The sequence below is a fragment of the Cervus canadensis genome, chromosome 11 (assembly GCF_019320065.1).
Source record: "Cervus canadensis isolate Bull #8, Minnesota chromosome 11, ASM1932006v1, whole genome shotgun sequence".
Taxonomy (NCBI): domain Eukaryota; kingdom Metazoa; phylum Chordata; class Mammalia; order Artiodactyla; family Cervidae; genus Cervus; species Cervus canadensis.
Window position 1 is genome coordinate 44,135,787 of NC_057396.1, and position 27,935 is coordinate 44,163,721.

The 27,935-nt window shown below is 46.4% G+C and overlaps 2 protein-coding genes and 1 pseudogene across 2 annotated transcripts; all 3 read left to right on the forward strand.

Moving 5' to 3' along the window:
* The first annotated feature begins 5,321 nt into the window (after positions 1 to 5,321).
* Positions 5,322 to 6,341, forward strand: LOC122449274 (annotated as a pseudogene).
* Positions 6,342 to 16,551: 10,210 nt separating this feature from the next.
* Positions 16,552 to 18,407, forward strand: UBQLNL (ubiquilin like). Its single transcript, XM_043480813.1, has one exon. It carries the CDS (start codon positions 16,578 to 16,580, stop codon positions 18,405 to 18,407), a length of 1,830 nt encoding a protein of 609 aa, XP_043336748.1. The 5' UTR covers positions 16,552 to 16,577.
* Positions 18,408 to 22,029: 3,622 nt separating this feature from the next.
* UBQLN3 (ubiquilin 3) lies at positions 22,030 to 24,709 on the forward strand. The gene is made up of 2 exons (XM_043482460.1): positions 22,030 to 22,127; positions 22,403 to 24,709. The coding sequence occupies exon 2, from the start codon at positions 22,440 to 22,442 to the stop codon at positions 24,408 to 24,410; it is 1,971 nt and encodes a 656-aa protein (XP_043338395.1). The 5' UTR covers positions 22,030 to 22,127; positions 22,403 to 22,439; the 3' UTR covers positions 24,411 to 24,709.
* The last annotated feature ends 3,226 nt before the right edge of the window (positions 24,710 to 27,935 follow it).

Below are 27,935 nucleotides of genomic sequence, written 5' to 3' on the forward strand. Positions count from 1 at the left end.
AAATATACAAGATGATGTCTGACAAAAGGGGAACCTGCTTAGAGCAGGTGCTCTCACAAGAAGTAGTGAAGTTTGGATTCCTCACTCAGAAGTCATGTCTCCTTTGCACAGCGGGCTTGTTGTTTATGGTTTCCGGGCCATAACTTAGTAACTGCTTTCAGACACTCCAGGTTAGAATGTGTATGAACATGCTCCACAAGGAAAAGACCCAACATGAAATGATTTTTCTGGAATAACAAAGAACACAAGTACAATAGTATATAATATTTTGTATTATTGATAAACTGAATTTTTTCTTTAATTGTATAAACACAAAATAATTTTATGTAAACTAAAAACAAATATAAACTGTATGTGAGATATTGTGAAATACCTTTCATTACTACATTCTATTGGGGTTTCCTAGGTGGAGCTAGTGGTAAAGAACCTGACTGCCCGTGCAGGAGACATAAGAGACACTGGTTCCATCCCTGGGTTGGAAAGATCCCCTGGAAGAGGGCATGACAACCCACTCAAGTATTCTTGCCTGGAAAATTCCACAGACAGAGGATCCTGGCAGGCTACAATCCATAGGGTCGCAAAGAGTTGGACACAACTGAAGTGACTTAGCATGTGCTGCAGTCTATTATGTACCTCTGAATGGAAGGATGCGTTTTTTTGAGGAGGGGAAACATTATGAAACTAATAATGTTTATTATTAGAGTCCAAAAGTGATGTGGATCCAACAGAGTTTTTCCTCAGGATGACTCTAAGCCACACAGCCTTGAGTAATGCTGTATTAATTCTCCTTAATTAAATCACCCTACTAGGTGATTTACTCCTGTTACTATTATCTTCACAACCACTTCTTTGGGAAGATACACCAACCATCACAGCACAAAGGAAAAAAATCAAGATCAGAAGATTTAAGAAACTTGTTCAAGGCTACTTAGCCATGGAATTTTATTCAAACCAGGTCTGCCTGATTCAAAATCCCAAGCTCTTTACACCCAGCTGGTTTGTTTGTCTCTTTATAAGGGTAAGGCAGAAACAATGCTAAATTCAAAATGACTGTCCTTGTCCATTTCTAGATGATAACTAGGTTTGTCATTTTTGTAGAGCATTTTCGTATAGCTCATCTCCATCTGAGTTTGCTGCTGCCCATCCAGTGGATTTTCAGAGACCTCTCTGCTCAGTCTCTACCTATGCCCAGGTTCTGAATGTGCGGGGCATATAAATCTGGGGACCAGGAGAGTCAGCGGAGGTGATTACAGATCTCTGCTAATTCCTCATTAACACCTCACAGCTGTGACTAGCAGGTTCTCAATCCCTGTAGGGGCTCAGGGTCCATGGCCCTCTGAGGGGCACAGAGAAGAAATTCATAAATCCTTCTCATCCCCACCTGCTCTCTCCCAGGCTGACCATAGGAGCATCTTTGGAATCTCCTAGGTTCTGAGTGTGCTGACTGCTGAATGGACAAGCTGGAGCAGCAGGGACTGAAGAAGCGTTGGGTAGAGGGAGGCTGGATGCCTGGTCCTAATCTTTAACCACTGTTTCACAACAAAGAGGTAAGAGAGTCCTGTTCCATCAGTAGCATGAATTCATCAGCCAAGATCAGTCACATCCTAGAAAGAGTTTGGGGGCTCTTGAAAAGGTGTCTTTATCCCCTATCCAGATTTACTACATATTAAGCCCAATACTGAAAAGTCCCACTAAAGTGCCCATCCTGGAGGAGATGCTCCCAGAAGCCCCTTAGTTTTGATGGGAATGAGGTGTTCAGACTTTTTCTCAGAAAACAACTTTGGGATGCACAGGAGAGTACCCCACAGCAGAAGGCCAGTGTGGACGTCAAGTTTGAGGACTGGGACTAAGGGACCACCACTCCCTTTCTCCCGCGCACCATTCCTGAGCCAGAATAAAGTGAAAATGGGGAGGTGAGGGACGAGGAGTTGGATTAGAAGACAATGCTGTCATATTCCTCATTTTATTTAGAAATGGTCTTATATTCAACCTCTTTTGCTTGGGTCTGCTACTGGCAAAGGAAATTTTTTTTCCTTTGGTCTAATCAGATCTAATCTGAATCTTTCAGTCTTCTTTTAGCCATCCGCCCCGCCCCCCCCCCCGCCCCGCCCCACACCGCCCCGCCTTTTTTTTCTAGATTTAAGACCATTCTACTTTCAAATAGCCTTAGTTCAGTCCCTGCTCACCTTATTTTTTTAAGATTTGATAAAGGACTTTTTGTCAGATTGTGAAATTAAGAACTAAGAATGCAGTAGAAAGGACCATGAGAAGAATGGATTCCAAGAATTACAAGAGGGTTAAGGATAAAAATACCAGTACTGCTTAACATAATGCTGGGTATTTACTGTGTTTCAGCTACTACTGTACCTTATGTTATTTCTTTATATATGCTAATTTTTATCCCTGATTTAGAAACAAAGAAACTGAAGCATAGAGAAGTTGAGTATTTTGTTTAAAGTCACAGAGCTTTCGTGTGGCAGTACAAGGATTGGAGACTGGGTAATCTGGCCTCAGGGTAATTAATCACTGTGCTCAAGTGGGAATAAAGAGAAGCAAGGAAAATGTGTTTTCCTCTCACTCTTATCTCCTCACAAATCAGGAAGGGGATTACAAACTGTTTAAAGGAAGTTTCAAAGTGATTAATCAATTCACTCCCAAATCATATAAGAAACCTGTTGTTTGAGTTCACTTCTTGAACTCTTTTGCACTCTGCCTTCTTTTTTTCTTAATGCTTCCTGCTACATTTTATGTTTTTTGATGTTCTACCCTTTGCTGGAGGGAATACCCTGTTATAACTTGGAGATGAGGAGCAGGACTTGGCAGGCAAAGCAGAGCAGTCAGACGGAGGATAAGAAGGGTGGAGCTGTGCCCACAGAGAACCCGACACAGTGCAGAGGATGAGGCTAGAGGGAGTCCCCGGCTTCCTCCTCTTCCCCTTCACTTAGCCCATTAAAGGACATTAAAAGGGTAGAAGTGTGGGCTGCAGACGTGGAGGGAATGGCGTCTTTGGGATTTTTTCCAAGAGGAAGTGGGCTAGTAGGGCCCACAGATCCTAAGTATAGGACTTTCTTATAGGGCCCCCATCTGGGAATGGATTGTGCTTGCTCTGTGGTTTTGTGAGAGATGTTCTCAGGCCCTGAGGGAGTTGACATCCTCCTTCCCTTGTCAAGGCTGAGAATGCCCTGTGGGTCCTGGCAGAAGTTTTCCAGGATCTAAAGGAGCCTGCAGGGACCCCACCATATCAGTTCAGTTCAATTCAGCTTGGAGTTTCAGCTACAACATCAGTCCTTCCAATGAACATTCAGGACTGATTTCCTTTAGGATGGACTGGTTGGATCTCCTTGCAGTCCAAGGGACTCTCAAGACTTCTCCAACACCACAGTTCAAAAGCATCAATTCTTCGGTGCTCAGCTTTCTTTATAGTCTAACTCTCGCATCCATACATGACTATCGGAAAAAACAGCTTTGACTAGACAGACCTTTGTTGGCAAAGTAATGTCTCTGCTTTTAATATGCTGTCTAGGTTGGTCATGGCTTTTCTTCCAGGGAGCAAGTGTCTTTTAATTTCATGGCTGCAGTCACCATCTGCACGGATTTTGGAGCCCCTCAAAATAAAGTATGTCACTGTTTCCATTGTTTCCCCATCTATTTGCCATGACGTAATGGGCCTGCTCCATGGTGAGAAGTGAAACAAGTCCCCTTGACTTGGCAAAGCCTCATCTTTCAGGAGAAATCTCTGGTTTATACACAGCCAAGACTTCCATGTGGGAAAGCCTAGCCTGGTTTCTCACCTGCCTCTAATCTGCAGGAGTCAGTGTGGGGATGTGAGAGAATGTCCAAGAGGCATATTGCAGAGAAAGTTAGAGCAAACACAAATGGTGTGGAGCTTGACAGCTTCGCCCAGGGTCAAACTTTGTTCTCTGCTAACCTGACTGAAACTCCTCAGTCACAGGAGCAGGTTAAGATACCAGTCACTATGTCTCATAAAATTCAAGGGTAAAACTTGGCCTCAGTCAGAACACGCAAAACCCAAGCTTGGCTCCTTCTTCCAGATTGTTCTTTACCCACTTAAACCCCAGTAAGTAAAATCCTCCTCCCTCCACTATTTTAATGTGACTACTAGTTGCCTTGTGGCATCTGATCCCGGTCCCTTCCACTGCAGCCCAAACTTGATGCTCTGCCGTGTCCTCAGTCAGATCAGAATTCCTCCAACTGAGTTTCTGTAGAACCAGAGGATGTTCCCCTGGACAAGGGACAGAAGAAAGAAGAACCACAAAGCAGAATCAGGGCATGGATATCTGCCCTGGTCAAAGAAGAAATTAAGTTCCATGAGCCAGGTATACACAGTTATGGTACATCAGAGTTGGGAGTGGGCGGAGGCATGCCAAAGACCTTGGGCAGCTGGGAAAAAGTACTAGACAGACTGGGAGGAGTGTGATGTTGGGAGAGTGGGTCTGAGCTAATTAAGTGTCCTCTGGAAAAGGATCTAGGAAGATGAGTTTTATCTAAGCATTTGTCACAGAATGGAGCAGAAAATGGCCATTCCATATTTCCTTCCTTCTGATTAATATCTCCCTCAGGGTGGAAGGAACATGATGCTTAATCCCTTTAACATCAGTTAATATTAAAGGGATTAGGGTTAGATGGCTTCCCTAGTGGCTCAGACAATAAAGTGTCTGTCTGCAATGCTGGAGACCTGGGTTCGATCCCTGGGTCGGGAAGATCCCCTGGAAAAGGAAATGGCAACCCACTCCAGTACTCTTGCCTGGAAAATCCCATGGACAGAGGAGCCTGGTCGGCTACAGTCCATGGGGTTGCAAAGAGTCGGACACGACTGAGCGACTTTACTTACTTACTTACTTACTTAGGGTTAGAGAACAGAAATGACTTTTTCTGGGACAGGTGATCAGGAAAAGCATATTCCAACATCTCCCTGAGCCTGGGCTGATGAGGAGACATTTGATCCAGAGAAGACTGTTGGAAGAGCATCATCTTTAGTCAGATGCGTTTTGATTCAAATTCCAGTTCTTTTATGTACCAGATGTATGACTTGGAATAAGTTTTTTAGCTTCTCAGAAACCAATTCCTTGATCCGTCACACAGAGGGGAACATTGAAAAACTCACAATTAGGGAATTTGTAGGTCAGTGTATGCCAAAGCCCTAGAACAGTGCCTGACACAAAGATAGCTCTCAGCAAATGCTGTAGCATCCTCAGTCCCCATCCTCACCTCCACCTGTCTAAAATCTCTGTAGACCTGGTGATTACCTCGGAAAGATCTCTTTTGTTTCCTGCAGTGACAGAGCGAAGTGGAACCAGGAGATGGGGCTGGATCCCACACTGCCTGCTCTCAACCAGACCTGGCTCAGCTCGGGGCCTGGGACCTTTGTCCTGCTGGGGGTACCCGGAATGGAGGCCTTGCATGCCTGGCTTTCTGTGCCTGTGTGCCTGCTGCACATGGCAGCTCTGGTGGGCAACGCCCTTCTTCTGGGGCTGGTGGCAGCTGCCCAGGCACTTCGGAGACCCATGTACCAGCTACTGGGGCTTCTGGCAGCAGCTGACTTGGTTCTGGCTACATCCACAGTGCCCAAAGTTCTGGCTGTGCTGTGGGGCCTGTCAGGCGAGATCTCCTTCCAGGCCTGCCTAGCCCAGCTCTTTGTTGCCCACGTGGCCTTCATTGCTGAGTCCTCCGTGCTGCTGGCCATGGCCGTGGACCGCTACGTGGCCATATGCCAGCCTCTGCGCTATGCGGAGCTGCTGACTCAGCGCGTGGTGGGCATCGTGGCGGTAGCTGCTGTGACCCGTGGGGCCTGTGTCATGGCACCCCCGGTGGCCCTGCTCTGGAGACTGCCTTACTGCGGGCAGCGGGCCCTGCCCCACACCTACTGCGAGCACATGGGCGTGGCTCGGCTGGCCTGTGGCGACACGCGCCCCAACGTCTGGTACGAACTGGCCACCACGCTGCTCACTCCAGTCCTGGACCTAGGGCTCATAGGTGCTTCCTACGCCCTCATCCTCCGCGCGGTCTGTCACCTGCCCTCCCAAGGCGGCCGGCGCAAGGCCCTGGGCACCTGTGGGGCCCACGCCAGTGTCATCACCCTCTTCTACACACCCGCCCTCTTCTCCTTCCTGGCTCACCGCTTCGGCCGCCACACGGTGCCCAGCCACGTCCATATCCTCCTGGCTAACCTCTACGTGGTGGTGCCCCCTGCCCTCAATCCCGTGGTCTACGGAGTGCGGACCCAGCAGATCGCGCAGAGGCTCAGGAGCTTGTTTCGGCTCTGCTGGGCAGGACCGGTGAGGGATGTGGGCCCTGAGAGGGCCTCCCCCAGGAACAAATGAGCACCCTGTTTTCTGCAGCATTTTCCCTCAGTTGGTCAAACTGGCCTGCAGAGCCCATCAGGGCCGAGCTCTAAGCAAGGTGTCTCCATCATCTGCCACTACGGGGCGCTATGCCCACCCCAGCCCTCTTCCCATAAAGGGAGAGCGGATGGTACTGAGGGCAATTGAACGGACCTCTCCCGGCCTGAGGCTTCCGCGCCAAGACTGTTCCTCCTCTTTCTAACCCTGTGTGGTCTCCATAGATGCATGGCGCACATTGGGCCTGGATTGTGGCAGACAGGGAGGCCCAGGACTCAGGCTGGTCATCGGGTCTTGTCTTTTTCTATCACTCTGTCCATCCAGAACCAGATGAGTGAAAGGTGGCTCTGAATGGGGCCTGTGTACAAGGTGTGACGCTGAGCAGGAACTCTGTGTTGGCTGAAGGGATGAAGTTGGGGGAAGCTGGGGAAATGTCACAACAGGAATAAAATAGACCTCAACTCAAAACTGACACAGTTTCTGACCTGGGTGATTCATATCTAAATCTTGAGAGACATTGTCTCTGGGGGCAGAAGGGAATGGACAATATTGTGGCTGTCTCCCTAAGGTGTTTCTTCACTTTACTCAGAGGCTTCTTCTGCTTTTCTATCTAGTACCACACATCAGCTTTAATTGACTAAATATAGGGAGATGACCCAGCGGCACAAGTTGTCCTATTTCACATGCGATTTCTTCTTCCACTTTTCCTTCCTCCCCAAAGCTCTATTAACTTAGACACTGATTCTGGGTAGGTTTCCCACTCCGTGTAACTTAGAGCTTTCAACTCATTTCTCTTTTATCTTCCTAACCTCTATGGTCCCTCTGGACCCCATGGTTATAGCAAGGCCCAGCCAGGGGAGTTGATGGAAGATGGATCCCTGGCCTTGATCAGAGAACCAGAGGATGATAATCTGTAAGTGAGATTGAGGGTATGATCCCTCATTGAAGATTTCCCAGCAGAATCCTGGGCGTATCTTTCTGGAGTTATACATTCACCTAAGCTCTTAGATCCTTTCCTTAAAAGGGGAAGTGGTTTCTCCATAAGCTAAAACAGTCTTCCCAGACATGCAGCTTGGCCCTCATCCAAGAGTGCATGGCTAAGTAAATGAAGTCAATAGGAAGACCATAATCTCCTCTGAAAAGAACCCATCTCAAGGCCCCCACAGGATGTCTCAGGTTTGCCTTAATCTGTTTGGGCAGGAGGGCCCAGCAGGACTGGGCAGATCTCAGCTTGGAATGGATGAGAAAGACTATGTTTTTAGTGAGAAACTCACTCCCACCCTATCTATGGAGGCACCTGTCTGGCTGTCACAGCCCTATTCTTCCACACCCTACCCCCAGACCCTCCCCACACCCTCACTTACTCTCAGTGCCTTCAGATGCCCAAACCTGGACCCCTCCTTCTGGAGGGGTTTACTGTTTCCTCGGACCAGAGATAGAGTCTGGGGAAGTTCGAAGGTCTTACTCCACTCCTACACCTAGTGCAAGATGCAGCCTATCCCAGCCCTCCTGACCATGATGCTGTAGCTGCCCCAGGTGTCCCCAGGACAGCCTCAGGTATAGGTGGAGGGGAGAACGTCATGAGCAAGTAGAGACAGGGCTGTGTTTTGGGATCGCTTTCTTCATTGCTCTGAACCTTTTCAAGAAGCTTTGTGGGAGAAAGTGAAGGCAGAGAGACCTAGGGACAGGTGGAAGGGATATGAGATACCCTGCCTCCTCTGACTGTCCCTTGGTTTGGGTGGGCACAGGGTGAGAGAGGGAAACAAGAGGGAGGGGACGGAGAGAAGGATTCTGCTGTGTACCCCTGCCATTTTCTGAGGCCCTGTCTTGCAGAGGTCTGCCACCCCTTCCCTGAGCTCAGGATGCTGGACATAAAGGAGGCTCCCTGGGCTATTGTAGGCTATGTAACCTCTGCTTCATTATCTGAAAAAGCCAAGCTCCTGGGCTAGGGTTATAAGCTGAAGACATAGCCAGATTAACTACCAGGACCATAGAAGCTTTGGGTGTGACTATTCAGAGAGCAGTGGCCACACATGTTAATTTTTAAAGATTCTGTAAGGAAGCTCCAGCTGGCACCACAGGCCTAACCAACAATTTGGGAAGGAGTCTTCCATCCAGTGCTGGTCCATCTAGCTTCAAAGTGAGACTGGAGAGATGAACATAGGGAATTATAATAACTAACATAAATGACTTCAGAGACTTTTTTAAAATTGGAGTATACCTGCTTTACATTGCTGTTAGCTTCTGCTGTCCAACAAAGTGAATCAGCTATATGTATACATGTATACTCTCCATCTGAGATGGCCCCCCTCCCCACCCCACCCTTCTAGATCATCACAGAGCACAGAGCTGAGCTCTTTGGGCTATGTAGCAGGTTCCCACTAGCTATTTATTTTACAGAAGGTAGTGTATTTTCTCGATCCCAATCTCTTAATTTGTCCCACCCTCCCCTTCCCCCATTGTCTCCACATGTCTATGTCTCTATTCCTGCCCTGGAAATAGGTTCATCTGTACCATTCTTCTAAATTCCATATATGTATGTGTCAATATATGATATTTGTTTTCCTCTTTCTGACTTACTTCATTCTGTATGACAGTCTCTAGGTTCATCCATGTCTCTGCAAATGGCACAACATTGTTCCTTTTTATGGCTAAGTAGTATTGATTGTATATATGTACCACACCTTCTTTATCCATTCATCTGTCAATGGACATTTAGGTTGTTCCCATGTCCTGGCTATTGCAAACAGTGCTGCAGTGAACATTGGAGTAAATGTGTCTTTTGGCGTTATGGTTTTCTCAGGGTATATGTTCAGTAGAGAAACTGCTGGGTCATATGGCAGTTCAACAAACATAGTCTTACATACATTTATAATTCTGAAAATAAAAGTAATCATCCTCATTTACACACAAGGACTGGAGCATAGAGAAACTAAGTGATTCACACAGTGTCATGGAGCCAGATGTGGAACCCAGTTGAACTGGCTCTGGAGTCAGTGGGTTTGGACTCTTAGTGACAATGTAAGTAAGATCATAGGCAAGGGAGAGAAGACCTCTAGATATGCATCTCTCATCACTAGAAACTTCTCCTCTCTCCCTTTTCTGCTGAGGCAAGAGAGCTGCCTCCCACACTCACCATGTCTGCTACATCACACACCTCCCTTAACAGAGGTTGGGGCTCTGCTCCTCAGGAGTAAAAGTACAGGGCCTAGACCTGGGGGCACCTGTAGGCTTGTCACCTACTAATCATGTGGTTTAGTAAAGCTGCTTTTTAGATTCTCAGCACCTCAGTTCATTCAGCTATATAACGTCAATTACAAGTCATACCTCGTCACCTTCTTGTGAATGCTAAGTGTTGCACAGACTCTGGGGCCCCATGGTGCTGTTAATATTCACTTTCCTGCTTTGACAATATAGAACTCCTGCCATCTTCAAGACAAAGTGAAGTTGTGGAAGTGTACTAAAACTCTATAATGGGGTTGCTGGAGCCCTTACACTTGATAACTTTCAGTGAATGGTGTTGGATTCATGATCTTTGAAGAAGAAGATTTAGATTTAGCTTCAGGACCAGGGACCAGACTTGGTCACTCAAGAGCTTTTGTGTAGCAGAGTTTTATTAAAGTATGAAAAGAGACAGAGAAAGCTTCTGACATAGACATAAAAAGGGGGCCAGAGAGTGCCCCCCTTGCTAGTCTTAGTAAGGGAGCTATATACTTTTTAAAATTGGTTTTTACAGTAAATCAAGACTGTCTTAAGTTTGCAAAGGTTTTACCAGACCCACTCACACAATATAAATTTTAAGATAATGGGATTAGAACTAACAATAGAAAGACCTTACCAGACCCCCTCACACAACATACACTTTAAGATGACAGGATTATTCAGAAGGTTCTTAAGAAGAAGAAAAATGTCCTCGAGCAGGATACATTGTTGTCATATAATCATTGGTACAGAGTTTAAGGGAAAACATATCCTTGAGCAAGGTGAGTTGTTTTGTTGTGCAATCACCAGCTCTGGACTTACCTTTCCCTTTCTCCTCCTTGAGAACTCCAGACCCCTATCTCCTCCCTGAGAGCCCCAGACCCCTTTCTCCACCTTGGGGACCCCAGATTTCTTATCAACCTGTCTAGGAATTGACTCTCTCATACTGGTCCCCTAAAACTTTTCTTTAGACCAGTTTTCCACTCAACTACAGAGCATCAGGAAAAAGTCTGCTTCCATTATGTGAAGATCCAGCCAGTACATGAAGTAGGGTGTGGGTTGCCCTACCAATAAAATCTGGAAGGGAACTGCACTTTAATTCCAAGAAATCAAGGCAAGGACCTCTCAAACCCATGACAGAAGGATGCCTAGATAGTCAAGAGCAACTTCCTATGCAGAGAAAGTTCTCAGGCACTTCAGAGCAGGGTCAGCCTTCTCTCCCACTTTTTTATGTTTAATGCACTAGTGGCCATGTTTTACAATGGCTGAGTAGTATACCAGTCTGTGTGGATGAGGATGGCTTATGCCATGGTGTGGTTTAGCTGCCGAACTACCCCATTCATCTGCAGCAGCTGGAGCAGCTACAAAGTACAGCCCAGAATCTATAGGCATGTATGAGCAGGCGCTGTCCAAGGTGAGTGCTGGAGCTTTGAGCTGGGGCTGCCAAACTGTAAGTTATACAAGCACAGCCTCTCCTGCATGGATCTTCTGCATCCAGCATGGGTATGAGCCTGGATGATAGAGGAAGAGCTGAGGATGGATCCTGAGTACTGTTTTGGGATCCTCACTGGTCATATTTTATAGAAAGGCTTATGCAACAAGTACTTTCTATGTTAATGAATAAATTAATGGCTAGAATCCACTGGGAAATGGAAAGAGCTTATAGAACAAGAAGAGACTTGGAAATGGAAGGACCGGTACAAAGCAGGGGCTTCCCTGATGGCTCAGATGGTAAAGAATCTGCCTGTAATGCAGGAGACATGGGAGACAAGAAAGTTTGAGCTGAAAAGTAAAAATAGGGGCAATATGTCAAGAGACTTGTGAGCCAGGCCAGTGAGCTTGGAATTGATGCTGTGAGGATGGGTGAATAAAAATATTGCATCAGCAGTGTGATATTGGCAGTCGCTTTCTGTAATGGTTACTTGTGGACCTTCTGGGAAAGGCTGCTGGAATAGGATCAGATTGCAAGCTACGAGTCAGTGCATTCCTGAGAGTGGGGCTATAACCAGATAAAAGAAGAGACAATGTGGGTGGTGCAGGAGCAAGAGCTTTTTTTTTTTCTTTTTTTTTCAGTGAAAAGAATATGAGTGTCCTCAGCTATGAGATGGGGATAGCACCTTGGGCTCACCTCAAGGGCTCTTATTGGAAGCAAATTAGGTGGCAGATATAAGGGTATTTTGTAGACTGTGTGGCACCAGGAGGATGAGCCACAGTGTTCATCCCCCCATGTCCAGGTCAGTGAGCATGCATTTGCCACTGAAGATCAGAGTAACCAGGTCTTGGAGATGAACCACATCCTAGAACCCAGGAATCCTGTTGCCCTTGCTGCTTGCTGTGAGACTCCAGCTTTCATTCTGCTGTGCCTGGAGCTGGAGGGAGCTCAGGAGTTGGTGATCCAGCTTAAAGTCAGGGGAGAAGTGGGTGGGACTAGGGATCTCCTCTATCATCTGGAGAGCCAAGTATGTGGATGGATGAATAAATGTTTGTTGCCTCTACAGCCTTCCATTTTATCTAATCTCAAGAATCTGCCAATTTCCAAAATCTCTTCTTTCTGGGGAAGAAAACCCTGAGCTGAGAAAGAAGGGAAACTGAGTTCAGTTCTGAGTTAACACTCTGTGACCCACATCCTTGGCTTTGCATTTCTACAGGTAGCTAATGTCAACTTCACACTCAGGCTTCTGGCTGACTCTGACCAGTGAACCTTTCATGCTGTCCACCAAGACATGGATGTCCTTGAGAGCCAGCTAAGGGAGTGTGAGAGTGAGAAGGAACAAGAAAAGACCTCCAGACACCTTGGTTCACCCCTGCACCCTAGCGAGGCCTCAGACTGAATTTCCCAAGGTCTCCTGACCCCAAGAGCAGAGTTGGGGATGCCAGGTTCACTATGGTGTACTGAGGGGGCTGAAAGGTGGGCAGTAAAGATCCTGACGGAGAATAAAGCTTTCATTTCCTTGTTTGGTATGTCTCAAAAGGATGCAGACTGAGACAGATGCACTCTTGAACGTAGGCATACCCATACACAGACATATAAACACACCCATAATTAAGAGTTGGACACAACTGAGTGACTAAGCACAGTACAGCAATCAGACATACACACTAAACTTTATTCTTGCAAATCTTTTCTCTTATACACATGTAAATGCATTCAAGTATATGGACACTCACTCAAATGCACACGTAGTTTTGATACTTTCATAGTCTGATTCCAGTGTGCTATATACTTCACTCCTAGTTCATACCTTACCTGAACTCTTCTCTAGGTTCCTGTGCCCACAGAGGCCTCCAGAAAGTCAGCAAACCCCTTGTGGTAGTGGTTTAGTCACTAGGTCGTGTCTGACTCTTGTGACCCCATGGACCTTAACCTGCCAGGTTCCTCTGCTCATGGGATTCTCCAGGCAAGACTACTGGAGTGGGCTGCCATTTCCTGCTCCAGGGGATCTTCCTGACCCAGGAATTGAACCCGGGTCTCCTGCATTGCAGGCATATTCTTTACCAACTGAACTATGAGAGAAGTCTGTCAAACCCCTTGTGGTACAGCTTAATTGGAGCGATTTCTTGTACAAGTGCCTGGGGCCGAGACTCAACACCCAGCCCAAACTCTTCCTTCTACTGGGTGGCCCCTCTGGGTGCAGATGCCAGGTGAGTCCAGGATAATTTCTCTTCTGCAATCAGGTTTATTCCAAAGGAGTCCTACTATACCCTAACAGGTTTCTTTGTAGCCCCAGTTCAGCTTCCTCTTTCTATTTTAAGTATGCCCCTGGATAGTCTTGGCCAAGACCTGACAGGTCACCTCCTAAAGCTCCTTTCATGGGTTATGGATGGTGCAGACTGCCCCAAGCTTCCTTTATAAACCCACTGTGTGGAATTTCTAATCCCATCATAATCCAAAGCAGTTGTATCCCCAGCCTGGTCTTATCTCAAGAACAAATTTTTCTATACCCAGGGCTCTTTAAACTTTCCTTACAGTGCTTTTACTATAATTAAATGAGATAATGCATGTATAGTGCCCACTGGGCATCATTGCAGTTGATTTTACTATTATTACTGTTACATTTCTTTCTTTTTTTTTTTTTTTTTACAGATATATGTTGTCATAATATATTGTAAGTAAAAGAAGAGAGATTATAAGTCAATTCTGGTTGACTCCCAAAGCCCCGACTGTTAGGACACTCACTTGGTCTTTTTATTTTTAGTATTTTATTTATTTATTTAGTTGCATTGAGTCTTATTTGGGATCTTTCATTGTGGCGCTTGTGCTCAGAAGTTGTGGTGCACAGGCTTAGCTGCCTTGGGGTAGGTGGAATCATAGTTCCCTGACCAGGGATCAAACCCATGTTCCCTGCATTAAAAGGCAGATTCTTAACCACTCGACCACCAGGTAAGTCCCCAGCTTCTCTATCTCTCTCTCTTTTTTTAAAAACCTTTTTTAACCCTGATGATCTTGGTGTGAGGCTTGGCCTAGGTGCTTTGACTACTATTGGCTATACAAATCCTACGAAGATCTGATGCTGCTGCAGAACTATGAGGAGAGGAAGATGGGCTCCGGCGATGGCAGTGGCAATACTTTGTACAAGAACTTCACGTACTTTAACTCCTATGGCACAGCCGACATGGCCAAGGTGGGCCTTTCTTCTAACATCCTGGAGCTACCGTGTCTGCTGTCCGGTGCCACCTACAACAGCCACTTCTCCTACGCGGGTGTGCCCTGGAAGGATTTATATTTTGCTAGTGATGATAAGGGGCTGTGGGTGCCCTATGCCACCGAGGTGGCCGCAGGTTACCTGGTGTGAGTCATTTCAATGCCAGCACTCTGCAGGTAGAGAAAACCTGGCATGCCAGCCAGTACAAGCCAGCCACGTCAGGGACCTTCGTGGCCTGCAGGGTGCGAAATGCCTTACGCCCACTGAGCACCGGCCAGGAGGAGATTTTTTATGCTTTTGGTACCACCACGGAGTGGGAGTGCCGTCTCAGCATCATGCTGGATAAAATTCTGGAAACACCTTAAGGCATTAATTACTAACCTTCTGGTCACAGGTTCTATGTCTACAATGATGGTTTCCTGATTATTTATGACCTCGGCTTCCTGGAACTGCAGCATAGGTTACCAAGACCACCAACCCAAAGGCCCTTTGGGGCTTGGGCCCCTCCCAAAGCTGTCAAACTGACAAAACCCTCCAGTCCCTGAGACCTCAGGGCAGAGGATTTATAGAAGTATGGCCTTCTCCTCACCCTCCAGGTGGACCATTCCTCAAAATGGTCATCAGCTCTAATGATTGGGATATATTGATTATATCTAGTTAGTTCTTGACAATAAATATCTCAATCAGCATATTAAAGTTCTCTTTAATAGTGATCTGGGGCGATCTGATTGAAGTTTCATTGGGAAATGAAATGTTAGTTGGGCAATGTTACCCCTCTTTACCAGAAACCTAGTGTAGGAGCTGGATTCATAGTTTTTAAAATAAGTTTTCATAGTTTTGAAAACTGTGATTCCAACTCTTTCAGTTGTAGGAGTCTGTTGAGCTAGGTTTAGAATTCTTTATGTCTGAGGCTGAGATCCTCTGGTTCCAGTGCTGAAGATACAAGGGAGTTGATCATTAAAGTGAGATGTGGAAGTTTCTTATCTTACCCCCAACCTCCTATGGTGTACCTGGGGAGAAAAAAAGCAGTATCTTTGTGTGAAAATTAATGTTTCACTGCCCTGATCAATTTCACTTTGAATGCAGTTGAGCGAGGGCCTTAGACCTGAATCCTGCTCTAGGAATTAAGCAATGGAAGGCTGAGACATGAAGAACTCTGACATGGATTGGGCTAAAGGTCCAGACCTCCTTTATCAGGAATCATTTGATATGATAGCAGAAAGTCTGCTGGCTGACTGTCATTAGTTTCTTTGCTCAGGCCAAGACTGTCTGCTTGTACTTATCTGATGTATATTATCTGATGATGATATGATGTACCTCCTGTCCATGCAGGTACATGGAATGTTCAAGATTTTAGACCCTGAAGTCTTCTCAATCAACAGAGCATACCAGAATACTTCACACACAGTCTCATGCTTACACTTTCACATATACATACATTTACAAATATTATATCCAAATTAGACATGCATTCCCACTCTTCATATACAATATTTCCATCCATACCCAAATATCAATAAACATAAAAATGTTTTAATATGTCCTTTAACAGAAAATTCATCTGCTAGCCAAATAAAAAATAAAAGATGTTGGCTTTTAGATGCCTAATCCTGCCCTGTTAGGAATTTCACTGCTAAGTCAACTCTATGCTCACCTCTTGATTTACAGACAAATTTCCCCCTTAATGAGAGCCTCAGATGGTAAAGCGTCTACCTACAATGTGGGAGACCTGGTTTTACTCCCTGGGTTGGGAAGATCTCCTGGAGAAGGAAATGGCAACCCACTCCAGTATCTTGCCTGGAAAATCCCATGGATGGAGAAACCTGGTAGACTACACAGTCCATGGGGTTGCAAAGAGTCAGACACGACTGAGCGACCATGACTAAGCAGTCTGTACTTTTAATAGTTGTATTCTGAGAACTTTGCCCTCTATTTCCTGTAAAAGCATCTTATTTTCTTTTATTATGAAGACCCAGACTCCCCAGATAGGTTTCCTTTCCCAACTAGTTCAGCCAGAGACTGTGAGGCTTGGGTTGACATCACAATATCTCTTTTCTCAAGAGCTGTGCTTTTGGTGGGTGGGGCAGGGGGAGGGGGACCCTGGCATGAGTGATTGCCACTTAGCCTACCTTATATCAAGTATGAATTAGTAGCCACTATGGGCCTCAGCTGGGCCATATCTGGAGAACTGGGGTGGGGGTACAACATCACAAAACACCTGGCCCCAGTCTGGTCACCCATCCCCTTTGGGGCAACAAGGAAACCAGCCTGTGGCCTGAGAACTCGACACCTGAAACGGAGGCCAGAGGAAGAATTTGCCTGCCCTCACCCCTCTGCCCCTGCTTCCACCCCATCTGCCCACCCTCTAAGATCCATGCCGCATGTCATCGCTCGAACACCCAGGATGGCCCAGTGTGGGCATCATTCAGGGCTGCCTGCAGAGAAGATCTCTCCAGGTGTCACTCGGGTGATAGTGCAGACACCAGGCAAGCAGGAAGACTTTGTGATAGCCAGTGATACCTCAGTGAGGCAGTTCAAGGAGAAGCTATCGGCTCACTTTAAATGCCAAATGGACCAACTAGTGCTTGTCTGCATGGGCCACCTTCTCAAAGACCATGATGTGCTGAGCCAGAGGGGCATCCTGAACGGTCACACCATCCACGTGGTCATCAAGTCTAAAAACGGCTCCAGATCCCTAGCCCATTTCTCCCGGGACCTGTCAACCAATAAACCCTGCCACCAGGACAAAAACACCAAAGGAAACAGCAGTGGGGAATACCAATCTGCTGGTGTGGGTTACACCCCAGTGGAGTCAGCTCTCTCAGAGGATGCACCCAAGGTGCATACCCAGGACTTGAAAGTGGGTAGTCTAGAGCACATATCACAGATACTGGAGAATCCTAGCATCCAGCAACTGCTGTCCAACGCAGACTTCATGAGACAGTTCATCTCAGAACACCTAGACATGCAGCAATTGATGCAGCAGAACCCAGAGGTCTCACACATCCTTGACAATTCTGAGATCCTGTGGCAGACTCTGGAGCTGGCCAGGAACCTGGCAGTGATTCAAGAGATAATGCAGATCCAGCAACCTGCACAGAATCTTGAGAGCCCACCGAACCCACAGTCATATGTAGGCTTAGAGAGTGTCCCAGGATGGGACAATGCCTCGGGTCAGAGTTCTGCTGATTTCAATCATCAGATGCTCAACAGCGCACAAGATCCATTTGGGGGCAACATTTTCACAGGTCTCCTGGGAGGACAAGTGCCAGAGCAAGTCCAGTTTTCACTCCCGTCTCCACCACCATCCCAGGAATGGCAGGAACATCTCCCACAACCCCCTACAGCCAGAGTCATCCATGCTAGTTCTCGAGGTGTATCTTCAATCACTTCAGCCAATTCTACCCCCAACATGGCAAATCATACTTCCAGGGCCAGTACTTCTAACTCCACTAATGGTCAGAGTCATACTTGTGCAGTGGAGCAGCCAATTGGGATACCAGACTTACCTAGCAGAGAGCTCAACCAGCTGCCCCAGGCAGAAGACAAAGATGCCACCATTTCTATAGATAGCTCTAACCAGAAATTAGATGATCTCCAGCAGTCAAATGAGCAGACCAGCTCCCAGATCACAGGAAGCATGATGCAACTGCTTTTGAACAACCCTTCCCTGGCAGCCCAGATGATAATGTTCATGAGTGCGCCCCAGCTGAGTGAACAGTGGAGGCAGCAACTGCCTGCATTTCTGCAGCAGACTCAGTTTTCCGATATGCTTATAGCTCTAGCCAACCCTAAAGCATCACAAGCAATACTGCAGATTGAGCAGAGTCTGCAGCTGTTGGCCACTGAGGCTCCTATTCTTCTACCCTGGGTTGCCTCCTACTTATGGGGCCTGGGCTGGCTTCCTGCACCCAGCTGCAGCTACCCTGACACAGTGCCCTGGGCCTGGGATGTGCCCAATATGGCTGAGCCTAAAGGACCTGAGTCCTGTCCAAAATCGGGAACAGTCCTACAGAGGCTACAGTCCCTAGCTGGAGACCCTTCCCACCTTCTACAAACCCCTGAGACTCGTTTCAGCAAGCAAATGGAGTATCTCCAGGCCCTGGGATTTGCAAACCATCATGCCAATCTTCAGGCCCTCATTGCCACCGAGGGAGACACCAGTGCTGCCATCCAGAAGCTCAGGAGATCCCAGGGATCCTAACCACTGGGTCTACATATTTGCTTGGCTACCTGCCTGCCAACCCGTTTGACTACCTCATCTGCCTTCATCTTTTCTGGTGCTTCTGGTGCTTCAGGAGAAGTCCTAGAATGGGGAAAACCAAACAGTGCTTTCTTTACTGAATAACAGACCATTGGCCATAGCTGAGAGATCTGTCAATAAAATGGCTACATCAACTTGACCCCATCTGAAGTTTGGCCATTTTTTTCCCCCCAGAAAAGGCAATTGTCAATGTGTAATAACACTACTTCATGTACCATACATGCATGAGCACACACACACACACAATCACATGCATATATTAAAATAGAAAAGCATATTTGCACCCATAGAATTACATGTACAGACATCATGCCATGCTCATATATTCAAGAACATGCACATATAATCTCAAACACATATGCACACATGGCTAACAGCCAAAGATTCATATATATAGGCATATAAAGTCACCACACAGTACACACAATCATGTGTATAGACAGCTGCACACCAATACTTAGAGACCCAAAACAGACCCACATGTAGGGAAGACAGTCATAACATATGAAAAGAGGGAACTACATGTATGTGTGTTCAGTGGTGTCCAACTCTTTGCAACCTCATGGACTACAATTTGCCAGGCTCCTCTGTCCATGGAATTCTTAAGGTAAGAATATTGGAGTGGATTGCCATTTCCTACTCTAGGAAATTCAGCTGAATGTATAGCTACATGAGGTGTTGATAAGTGCTATAAAGAAAAATGTGGTGGATAAGCTGTTCTGAGTGGGGCATCATCAAGGAAGGCCTCTCTGAAAGGAGACAGTTGAGTAGAAATCACAAGGACTTGGGAGAGCAAAACATACAATTCCAGGCAATGTTCCAGGCAGAGAAGGCTGCATAAGAGGAAAAGCTGTGAGATAACAGTACTCTTGTTGTGTTTGAAGAACGTGGGATGGTGTAGCTGGAGAGGAGTGAACTTAAAAATGAAGGGGGAAAGAGAATTATTAGAAATCATGAAAAGCTTTGTAGATCTGGTGATCACTTTGGATTTTACTATGAATACACAAGAAAATTATTGCTAGATTTTAGCAAAGGGATAGAGTAGTTCAATGTGTCAGTCTGGCTGCTGAGAGGGGAATACCGTTGGAGAAGAGAAAGCTGGAAGCAGGAACACTAGTTCTAGCATGTGAGAGACAGTGGTGTCTGGGGCAGGAGCAGAGGATGAAGTGAGAGATATTCAGATTTGTGTTGTCCTCACAGGTCACCCATCTTTCAGCCCCGATGTAACCATCAGCAAGACTAACGGAAGCTCCATTAAGCTCCCAGTGCTTCAGTAAATCTGCTGACAAAGATCCCACTCCACCACCATGACCTATCAAAAAGAAACAGGTCAAAGAAATGAAGTGAAGTGATAGACACTCAGTCATGTCTGATTCTTTGTGACCCATGGACTGTGGCCAGCCAGGCTCCTCTGTTCATAGAATTCTCCAGGAAAGAATACTGGAGTGGGTAGCCGTTCCCTTCTCCAGGGGATCTTCCTGACCCAGGGTTTCCATCATTGCAGGAGGATTCTTTTTTTTTTTTTTATTTAATTGCAATGTTTATTGTACCAAAAGGATTCACAAAGGTGCAATGTCTCTCATTTTCTTTTTCTCTCATCTTTAAACCAACGATAAATTATCTCAAAGGCAAATCTGAACCTTGGATGAAAAAAGATAAGGTATACACCTGGAACTGAATTTAGCAAGGAGCTGTATGAATCAATGGATAATTATTATGAAATTATGCATTATAATAAGCCCTTTGTTATAAACAAACATTAAAGTATGAAAGAAACAAACATCCCAAGAGCCTTTATTTTATTTTTTTTTGCAGGAGGATTCTTTAACTATCTGGGCCATCAGGGAAACCTGACTCAGTTGGTAAAGAATCTGCCTGCAATGCAAGAGACACAGGAGATGCAGGTTCAATCCATGGGTAGGGAAGATCCCCTGGAGAAGGAAATGGCAACCCACTCCAGTAACCTTGCTTGAAAAATCCCCTGGACAGAGGAACCTGGTGGACTTTAGTCCAAAGGGTCACAAAGAGTCAGACACAACTGAGTGACAAAGATTCAGAGTTGGAGAAACGCAGGGCAAGTTCTAATCTAACTGAGAATACTGGAACGGATTGCCATTTCCTTCTCCCAGAGATGAAACCCGGGTCTCTTGCATTACAGGCAGATTCTTTACCATCTGAGCCACAGAGAAGTTCCCTCAAGAAAGAAAACTATAGCTAGAAACAGATTTTTCACCTCCCCATTAAGATCTCTCTATTAATCCAATTAAATCTTTTATCCTCAGTTTACATAAGGAGCCCAAATTCTCCAGATTATCGTCCTGATTCTCTCAATATGCTCTGAAATTCCCTCATCTGACTCAGTTTCCACTTGTCAGTTTTTCCCACCCTACCGTTTAGGATGCAATGTAGCAACAGTGAAACTCATACCTACAACCTTCTCTCAATGTTCCCTCACCTTTTTGCTGTGACTAATATCTGGATGTTCACTAAGAAGACTGCTTCTCCAGCAGTGATGACTCTTTCTTTCATTCTCTGTGGACTTAGAATCAGGGTACATGTCCTCCATGTACCTACTTTAGGTTCCCAAACACAGTTTTCTAGCTTCAACACTACTCAGTCTATAATAATTATTCTGATATAACACCCACCTGGCAAACTCACAAAGGTTATAACAGTTATATCCAACCCTGCCTAATCTCTGTGTAGGCACAGAAAATCATATAACAGTGCTGATTAGTCTTCTTTAAATTTATTACCAAGGCTTTAGTTGGTCCATTTGTATGCCTAATACATTTTCTTATTTTAATGCTTTTTTCTAGAATCTGCATCAGAAACCACCTGGAGGGTGTGTTAAAACCCCGATTTCTGAGCCTCATTCCAAGGGTTTCCAATTCTGTGGATCTACAGGAAGGCCCCAAATTCTGCATAGCTGACAATTTCCAGGTGATGCTGATGATACTGATCTAAGGACCACACTTGGAGAACCAATGCTCTAGCCTTATTCTTTGAGATGATTCTTTCATACCTTTTATGCTCTTCTAAAACCTTCAACAGACCTTTAATATCTATTCTCAGTCTCAGATGATATTTTCCTTATGCCAACAAAAAATAAAAGTTTATTTCATCCTGAACCTCTCTTTTATACTCTACATCTTACTTATCAGAAAGTCAATATGTTGATTGATGTATCATGGCTAACGATGAATCAGAGAGGACATAGGAATATAACAATGCCAAGAAGAGGCTCAACTAGCAAGTAGCTGAATTGGGGTCTTCGTGGGGACATAAGGGCTCAAGAAGCCTTTCTTAATTGTCCAACCCCTGTCTGAGTATCCACATACCACCTACCAGGTTGTGTGAAAGCAGAACACTTGGCTTGTGAGGGAAGGGTCAGCCCAGAACTCTCACTATAAAGATGGCAATTGAGATAAAGGAAGCAGAAGAGTTGAAGGGTGGGGGGAGATGAAGCCCCCAGGAATCCCAAGTACCTTGGAGAAGTCTCAAGAATCCATTGTATGAGGCCATGATGTCAGTGCTGAGGTCACAGAGGTGACCCGGTAGAGTGGGTTCTGGTGTAGAAGGCTTCAGGGGTGGCTGTTCAGCAAGATGAGGGCAGTTTGGAGTCCTATTTAAGAGGAAGGACGGGGCCACAGCTGATCGGTATGTATTCCCCAAACCAGGTCCTTCAGGCTGCCCTTGCCCTTCATTCATCAACTCTCAACCTCTTTCCTAGGGCCTCAGATTTCCCTCCCATGATCATCAACATTTCTCCAACCCTGAATCCTCCCAAGGCATCCTATCCCATGCCCTCAGAGCCCCTTCTGTGTGGACTCTCTGGTTCCCCCAACCTGAGCCTGCAGATCCTCCCCCTGCTCACCTTTCCTTTCACCATTGCCCAGAAGGATGATTTCTGTCTCCCCTCCCCCTCCCCCCAGCTGTGTCCCCACAGACCTGGGCCTGCTGCTGCCCACTATGGCCAAAAGTGGAGAGGCCCTGCCGCAGGGCAGCCCAGCGCTGGTCCAGGATCCCCACCTCATCAAGGTGACAGTGAAGACGCCTAAGGACAAGGAGGATTTCTCAGTTACAGACACTTGCACCATCCAGCAGCTGAAGGAAGAGATATCCCAGCGCTTTAAGGCCCACCCTGATCAGCTGATCCTAATCTTTGCCGGCAAAATCCTCAAGGACCCTGACTCGCTGGCACAGTGTGGGGTCCGGGATGGCCTCACTGTCCACCTAGTCATCAAGATGCAGCGTCGCACCATGGTCAACGAGTGCCCAGCTGCTTCAGTCCCTACCCCAGCCCCGAGCCCTGGGTCCCTCCCTCAGCCAAGCTCCATTTACCCAGCAGATGGGCCACCTACCTTCAGCTTGGGTGTCCTCACAGGCCTCAATGGGCTAGGCCTGACCTTGGGTGGTTTCCCTGACCAGCCAAGCTCCCTGGTGTGGCAGCACGTATCCGTGCCTGAATTTGTGGCTCAGATCATTGACGACCCCTTCATCCAGGGTCTGCTGTCTAACACGGGCCTGGTGCGCCAGTTGGTTCTTGACAATCCCCGTATGCAGCAACTGATCCAGCACAACCCTGAGATTGGGCACATTCTCAACAATCCTGAAATCATGCGGCAGACACTGGAGTTTCTACGTAACCCTGCCATGATGCAAGAGATGATGCGCAGCCAGGACCGGGCACTCAGCAACCTGGAGAGCATCCCGGGTGGTTACAATGTGCTCCGAGCCATGTATACAGATATTATGGACCCCATGCTTAATGCAGTCCAGGAGCAGTTTGGGGGCAATCCCTTTGCCACCACTACTACTGCTAATGCTACCAGCAGCAGCAGCCAACCCTCAAGGACAGAGAATTGTGACCCTCTCCCCAACCCCTGGACTTCCACATATGCAGGCTCAGCTGGCAGGAGGGGCCGGAGGCCTGGGGATCAGGATATATCTGAACTTAGAAATAGGGGTCCCAATATTCTGGGGAATATAGGCCTCTATGACTACCTCCAACAATTGCTTGAGATCCCCCAGTCCCTGGGAACCTATCTGCAGGGGATGGCATCTACCCTCAGTCCAAGCCAAGAACCACCTCCACCACCAGGAAGCCAAGTTCCTCCAGCTTCACCCTCATCCCAGGAACCTGAGTCAGGCCAGGCTCTCCCCAAGGAGTCAGTTGCAATCAAGGGAAAGCCCTCTTGCCCAGCCTTCCTGAGGTATCCCACGGAGAGCAGTGCTAGAAAAGACGGAGGTCAAGATGGTGCAGGGAACGGCTCCACTGGCCATAGCACCCACATGCCTGATCTTGTCTCTGGGTTGGGGCCTGCTGCCAATAGGACCCCACTCGTCCCTTCCCCACCTTTGCCCACAGCAGCTACTGCTGGAATCCCTGAGCATGTCTGGCTGCCGCCACCAGCTTATCCAAGATCTCAGAGGCCCACCAGCATGAATCAGGCCCCACAGCTGCAGGATGAGACGCGCTGGCAACTGCCACTGCTGCTGCACCTTCAGGCAGCCATGGTAAACCCACGTGCCGTGCATGCCCTGCTGCAGATTGAGCAGGGTCTGCAGATCCTGGCTACTGAAGCCCCTCGCCTCTTCCTCTGGTTCATGCCTTGTCTAACAGGGCTGGGAAGTATGGCGGGAGATACAGAGCCTCGAGAGAGTCCCCTTGTGCCTGGGGATCCTTCGCCTCCCCCAGCTCCTGAGGTTCCCTCAGCACAGAGCTCTATGGAGCTGGGCCTCCATTCCACCCCCTTCCTCCAGATGTTGCAAGCCTTGACTGGCACCAATCCCCAGCAGCCAACGCCCGAGACTCACTTCCGGGTGCAGCTAGAGCAACTGCGGGCCATGGGCTTCCTGAACCCTGAAGCCAATCTCCAGGCCCTCATTGCCACAGGAGGCGACGTGGATGCTGCTGTGGAGAAGCTGAGGCAGTTGTAGGAGCCGTAGTTGTTCAGACCGTATCTTACCCTCTGTGCCTTTCCCCCCATAGCTCCCTTCCCTAACTACCCCCACCCCCAGTCATTCTTGAATGCAGCTGCACTATGAAGCAAATTTACTATGATACTCTTTACTGCAGAGACAATGTTGTTCCAGAGTCAATGAGGAAGAATGAGAGCCAGAACAGGGTGGGGGTGCTATAAGTGACCCAACCACCCCTGTCACTGTACCATCCTGGGGTCACGGTCTGAGTTCTGCTAATGCCTAATGTGAGATGTAATTACATCCAATCTCCAATGCTGTCTGCTGCTTGAGTCTGATTCTTTGTGGGCTATGGGAAAAGAGGGACTGTATAGGAGGAAAGGTGATGATAAGAGCTATCTCTGCATGGATGGGAGGGCTTGGAGGGGAAATTGAAAGGTATGAGGTTAAAAGCAAAAGAGTCACAGGGAACACAGGAGGGTGAGCTGAGAACTGCAGCCTTCCATGTGTCCTTCCAAAGGTTCCCCAGATTTGGTGTCCTGTTGGAGCTGCCACCACAAACTCTGTGTTCTTTGGGGCTCTCTACCACCAACCAGACTGAAAAGTGGGCACAGCTTCTTATTTTTAATGTCTCTGAACCCTATCCCACAGTTGGCTCTCAATTTTTGGATTTGATCCTGATCCCTGAGACAGCGATAGAGCAGGAATCAGGCTGAGTTCTAAGACTCCCTGATCTCATTGAGTTTACAAAGCTACTGTCTTTGGTAGCCAGATCTGTAGTTGATTCCACTGCCATGGATCTAGCTTGTCCTGGGTTTTGTCTTTCTTATACTATTGCACTCAGAAATTGATTACCTAACCTATGCTAGGCATTCTGCTAGGGATTGGGAATTAAATGTGAGTAAAAGAGGCATGATACTGCCTTCATGAATTTATGATGGTAGCTGGAACTATTCAAACAGTACTCATTATATATAATCACAAGCTATGATAAGTGTTATAAAAGATGGGGATCTGTGAAATAGCAAAACAGAGGCTTGATCTACTCTATGAAGACCGGCAAGGCTTGTGAGTATGAACTCTAAGCTAAAAATCTAAAAGAGTGGTAAGAGTTAAGTAGGTAAAGTTTTGAGGATGGAGGGAAGAGTATTCCAGTAAAAAAGTCATTATGTACAAAGGAGCTGAGGGAGGGTGTGCACACAGGAGGTGCCTTCGGCCTCTCAGACCCATTTGCATTCAGGGATGCTTCCCAATACCCACATGCTTCTGGGGCAGAAGTGTTACAATTCACTTATCAAGTGGATGAACCGTGGCTTCTAGCCCATAAATGTGCCTGTGGGTTCACACGGGTAAATACATCATGGAGTAATGCACTAACACAAAATGCATATTCACACTTTAGTACACTTTCACATGGTCAAACTTTTGTGCATGTGTCTGAGCATACACACAAAACACAGTCTGTTAGAGTTTTATCATAGATGTGTTAAAAAAAAAAAGATAATGCTATATTCCTGTCAGGGCTTACCAGGTGGTGCTAGTGGTAAAGAACCCTCCTGCCAATGCAGGAGACATAAGAGATGCAGGTTCCATCCCCACATCAGGAGTATATCCTAGAGTAGGGCATGGCAAACCACTCCAGTATTCTTGCCTGAAGAATCCTATGGACAGAGGCACCTGGCAGGCTACAATCTGTAGTGTCTCAAAGAGTTGGACACAGCTGAGTGACTTAGCAAGCACACATGCATAATTCAGTCAAGGAAAGGAAAGGGTCTTTGAAAGAGAATATCACTATAGTAGAAAGTGGCCATGGTGTGTATATGTGTTTAAATGTCAGAGACTCAGTATTGGGAGTCTTTTTAGGGAGAAACAAAAACTCTGCCTGGAACCTAGGATACTTGGATCAACCTGCCTTTACCTGTTAGCTACTATAACGTGACTTAGAGATAAAATGAGTTTTGGGGGCAACTTTCTCCCTTTGTTTCAGGTTTCAATCTCCAGTGGAGCACAAGGCTTCAAGACTCCTTTCTACTCCCTCTCCACTCCCCATCAGTGGGGGGGTGGGGGTGTTTCTTGTCCACATCCAATGAACTGTTGTTTATGGTGGGACTGGGTGAAAGGCAGAGGAAAGTCTTGCTTCTTCATTTTCTGTAACTAAGAAGGCTCCAGGCTGCTTTTGACTGCCAGAGTTATACATTGTAATCTCTAATTTCAACCCTTGAAAGTCAGATAGGTCTGAGAAAAAACTCAGGGAGAGAAATGTTGCTTTTATCTGCCTTTCATATGGGCCAAGAAAAGCCTGAGGGTTCATGTGACATAAATTCCAGCTTACCAGAGAAGGCTGTAGGTGGAAATCTGGGTCTAAAAGTTCTGGGTAGGGAAGAGAGTTCTCATTTATTAGATTGTTTTCTTTTCCTGCACTATGGAGAGCCCTTTTCAGTTCACTGGGTGTTTGGAATCTTTGCTCGGGACTCATCAGAGACTGAACTCATCAGCCCTATGTTCTGCTCCATGGTGAGTCCAAAGAAAGCAGATTCCTGGGGTGGGGAAGGTCACTGTCCACCCAGCAGCTGATATTGGACTTAGTACATGGGAAACATTCAGTAAATGATTGAATAAATGAATGTTGAATGATGAGTGAAGAAGTGAATGACCAAATGATAAAGTGATTGAGGAGGTTAGGTAGATACGAATCAAATAAACAATCTTAGAGGATTTTCCCAGGCCTTCTGCTTGGGAAAAATAAAATTTTGGAGTTTAAGACAGAGGAGATGCCTGTAGGCTGAGGTTACTGAACGGGCAGGCCTCCAGAGATGTCATATTTATAGTCCCTGCTCTGACTCTCATGCTGCATCAGCTGCGCCTTGGAAGGACCCTACCTAAGAGGTTGGGTAGATGGAAGAGAAGCAGACTCATAGTTTTGGTTATACTGGGCCTAGTATGACCTGAATAGTCCCAAAGAAAAGGTACCCCTTCCTCAGACCAAGAGGTTTTCTAGGTCAAAGAGCAGTGAACCTTGAAACGCTGATCTGCATCATAAATAGCCAGCCAGATAGCTGGACAGCAATTTAAGAGAGAAGTATTAAAAACCAGAAAGTGTTTTTATGTATTTATGTTTTTTATTATTTGATGATGTTTCCCTAATATCTCTGTTATAAATAAATGGGTACATTTTTTTTCTGGATATCATAGGGTTTTACTACTTACAATTAATTTTAAATCACAGTTAATATTATTGAGGCTTTCCTCTAGCCAGCCCCTCTTCCAAGCTCTTTACATCTGAATCCACACAATTATCTTTTATTCTGAACTTCAGATGAGAAAAACGGAGGCATAGAGAGAGAGGAAGTACATTGCTTAAAATTGTACAGTTCTAAAAAAAAAAAAAAAAATGGTACAGTTCTTGCATAATAGAGCCAGGATTTGAAATTAGACAATGTACTTCCAGAGTCTACAATCTTAGCTGCTGCAGTAAATCAAGTTACTTAATACTTTAATTCTTACCCACGGAAAGTAAAAAGGGGCAGGATTTGTGGTCTTTGT

What these genes read in the sequence shown, in the direction of transcription:
- UBQLN3 (XM_043482460.1), top strand. Translation starts at nt 22,440, where the DNA reads ATGGCCAAAAGTGGAGAGGCCCTGCCGCAGGGCAGCCCAGCGCTGGTC.
- UBQLNL (XM_043480813.1), top strand. Translation starts at nt 16,578, where the DNA reads ATGCCGCATGTCATCGCTCGAACACCCAGGATGGCCCAGTGTGGGCAT.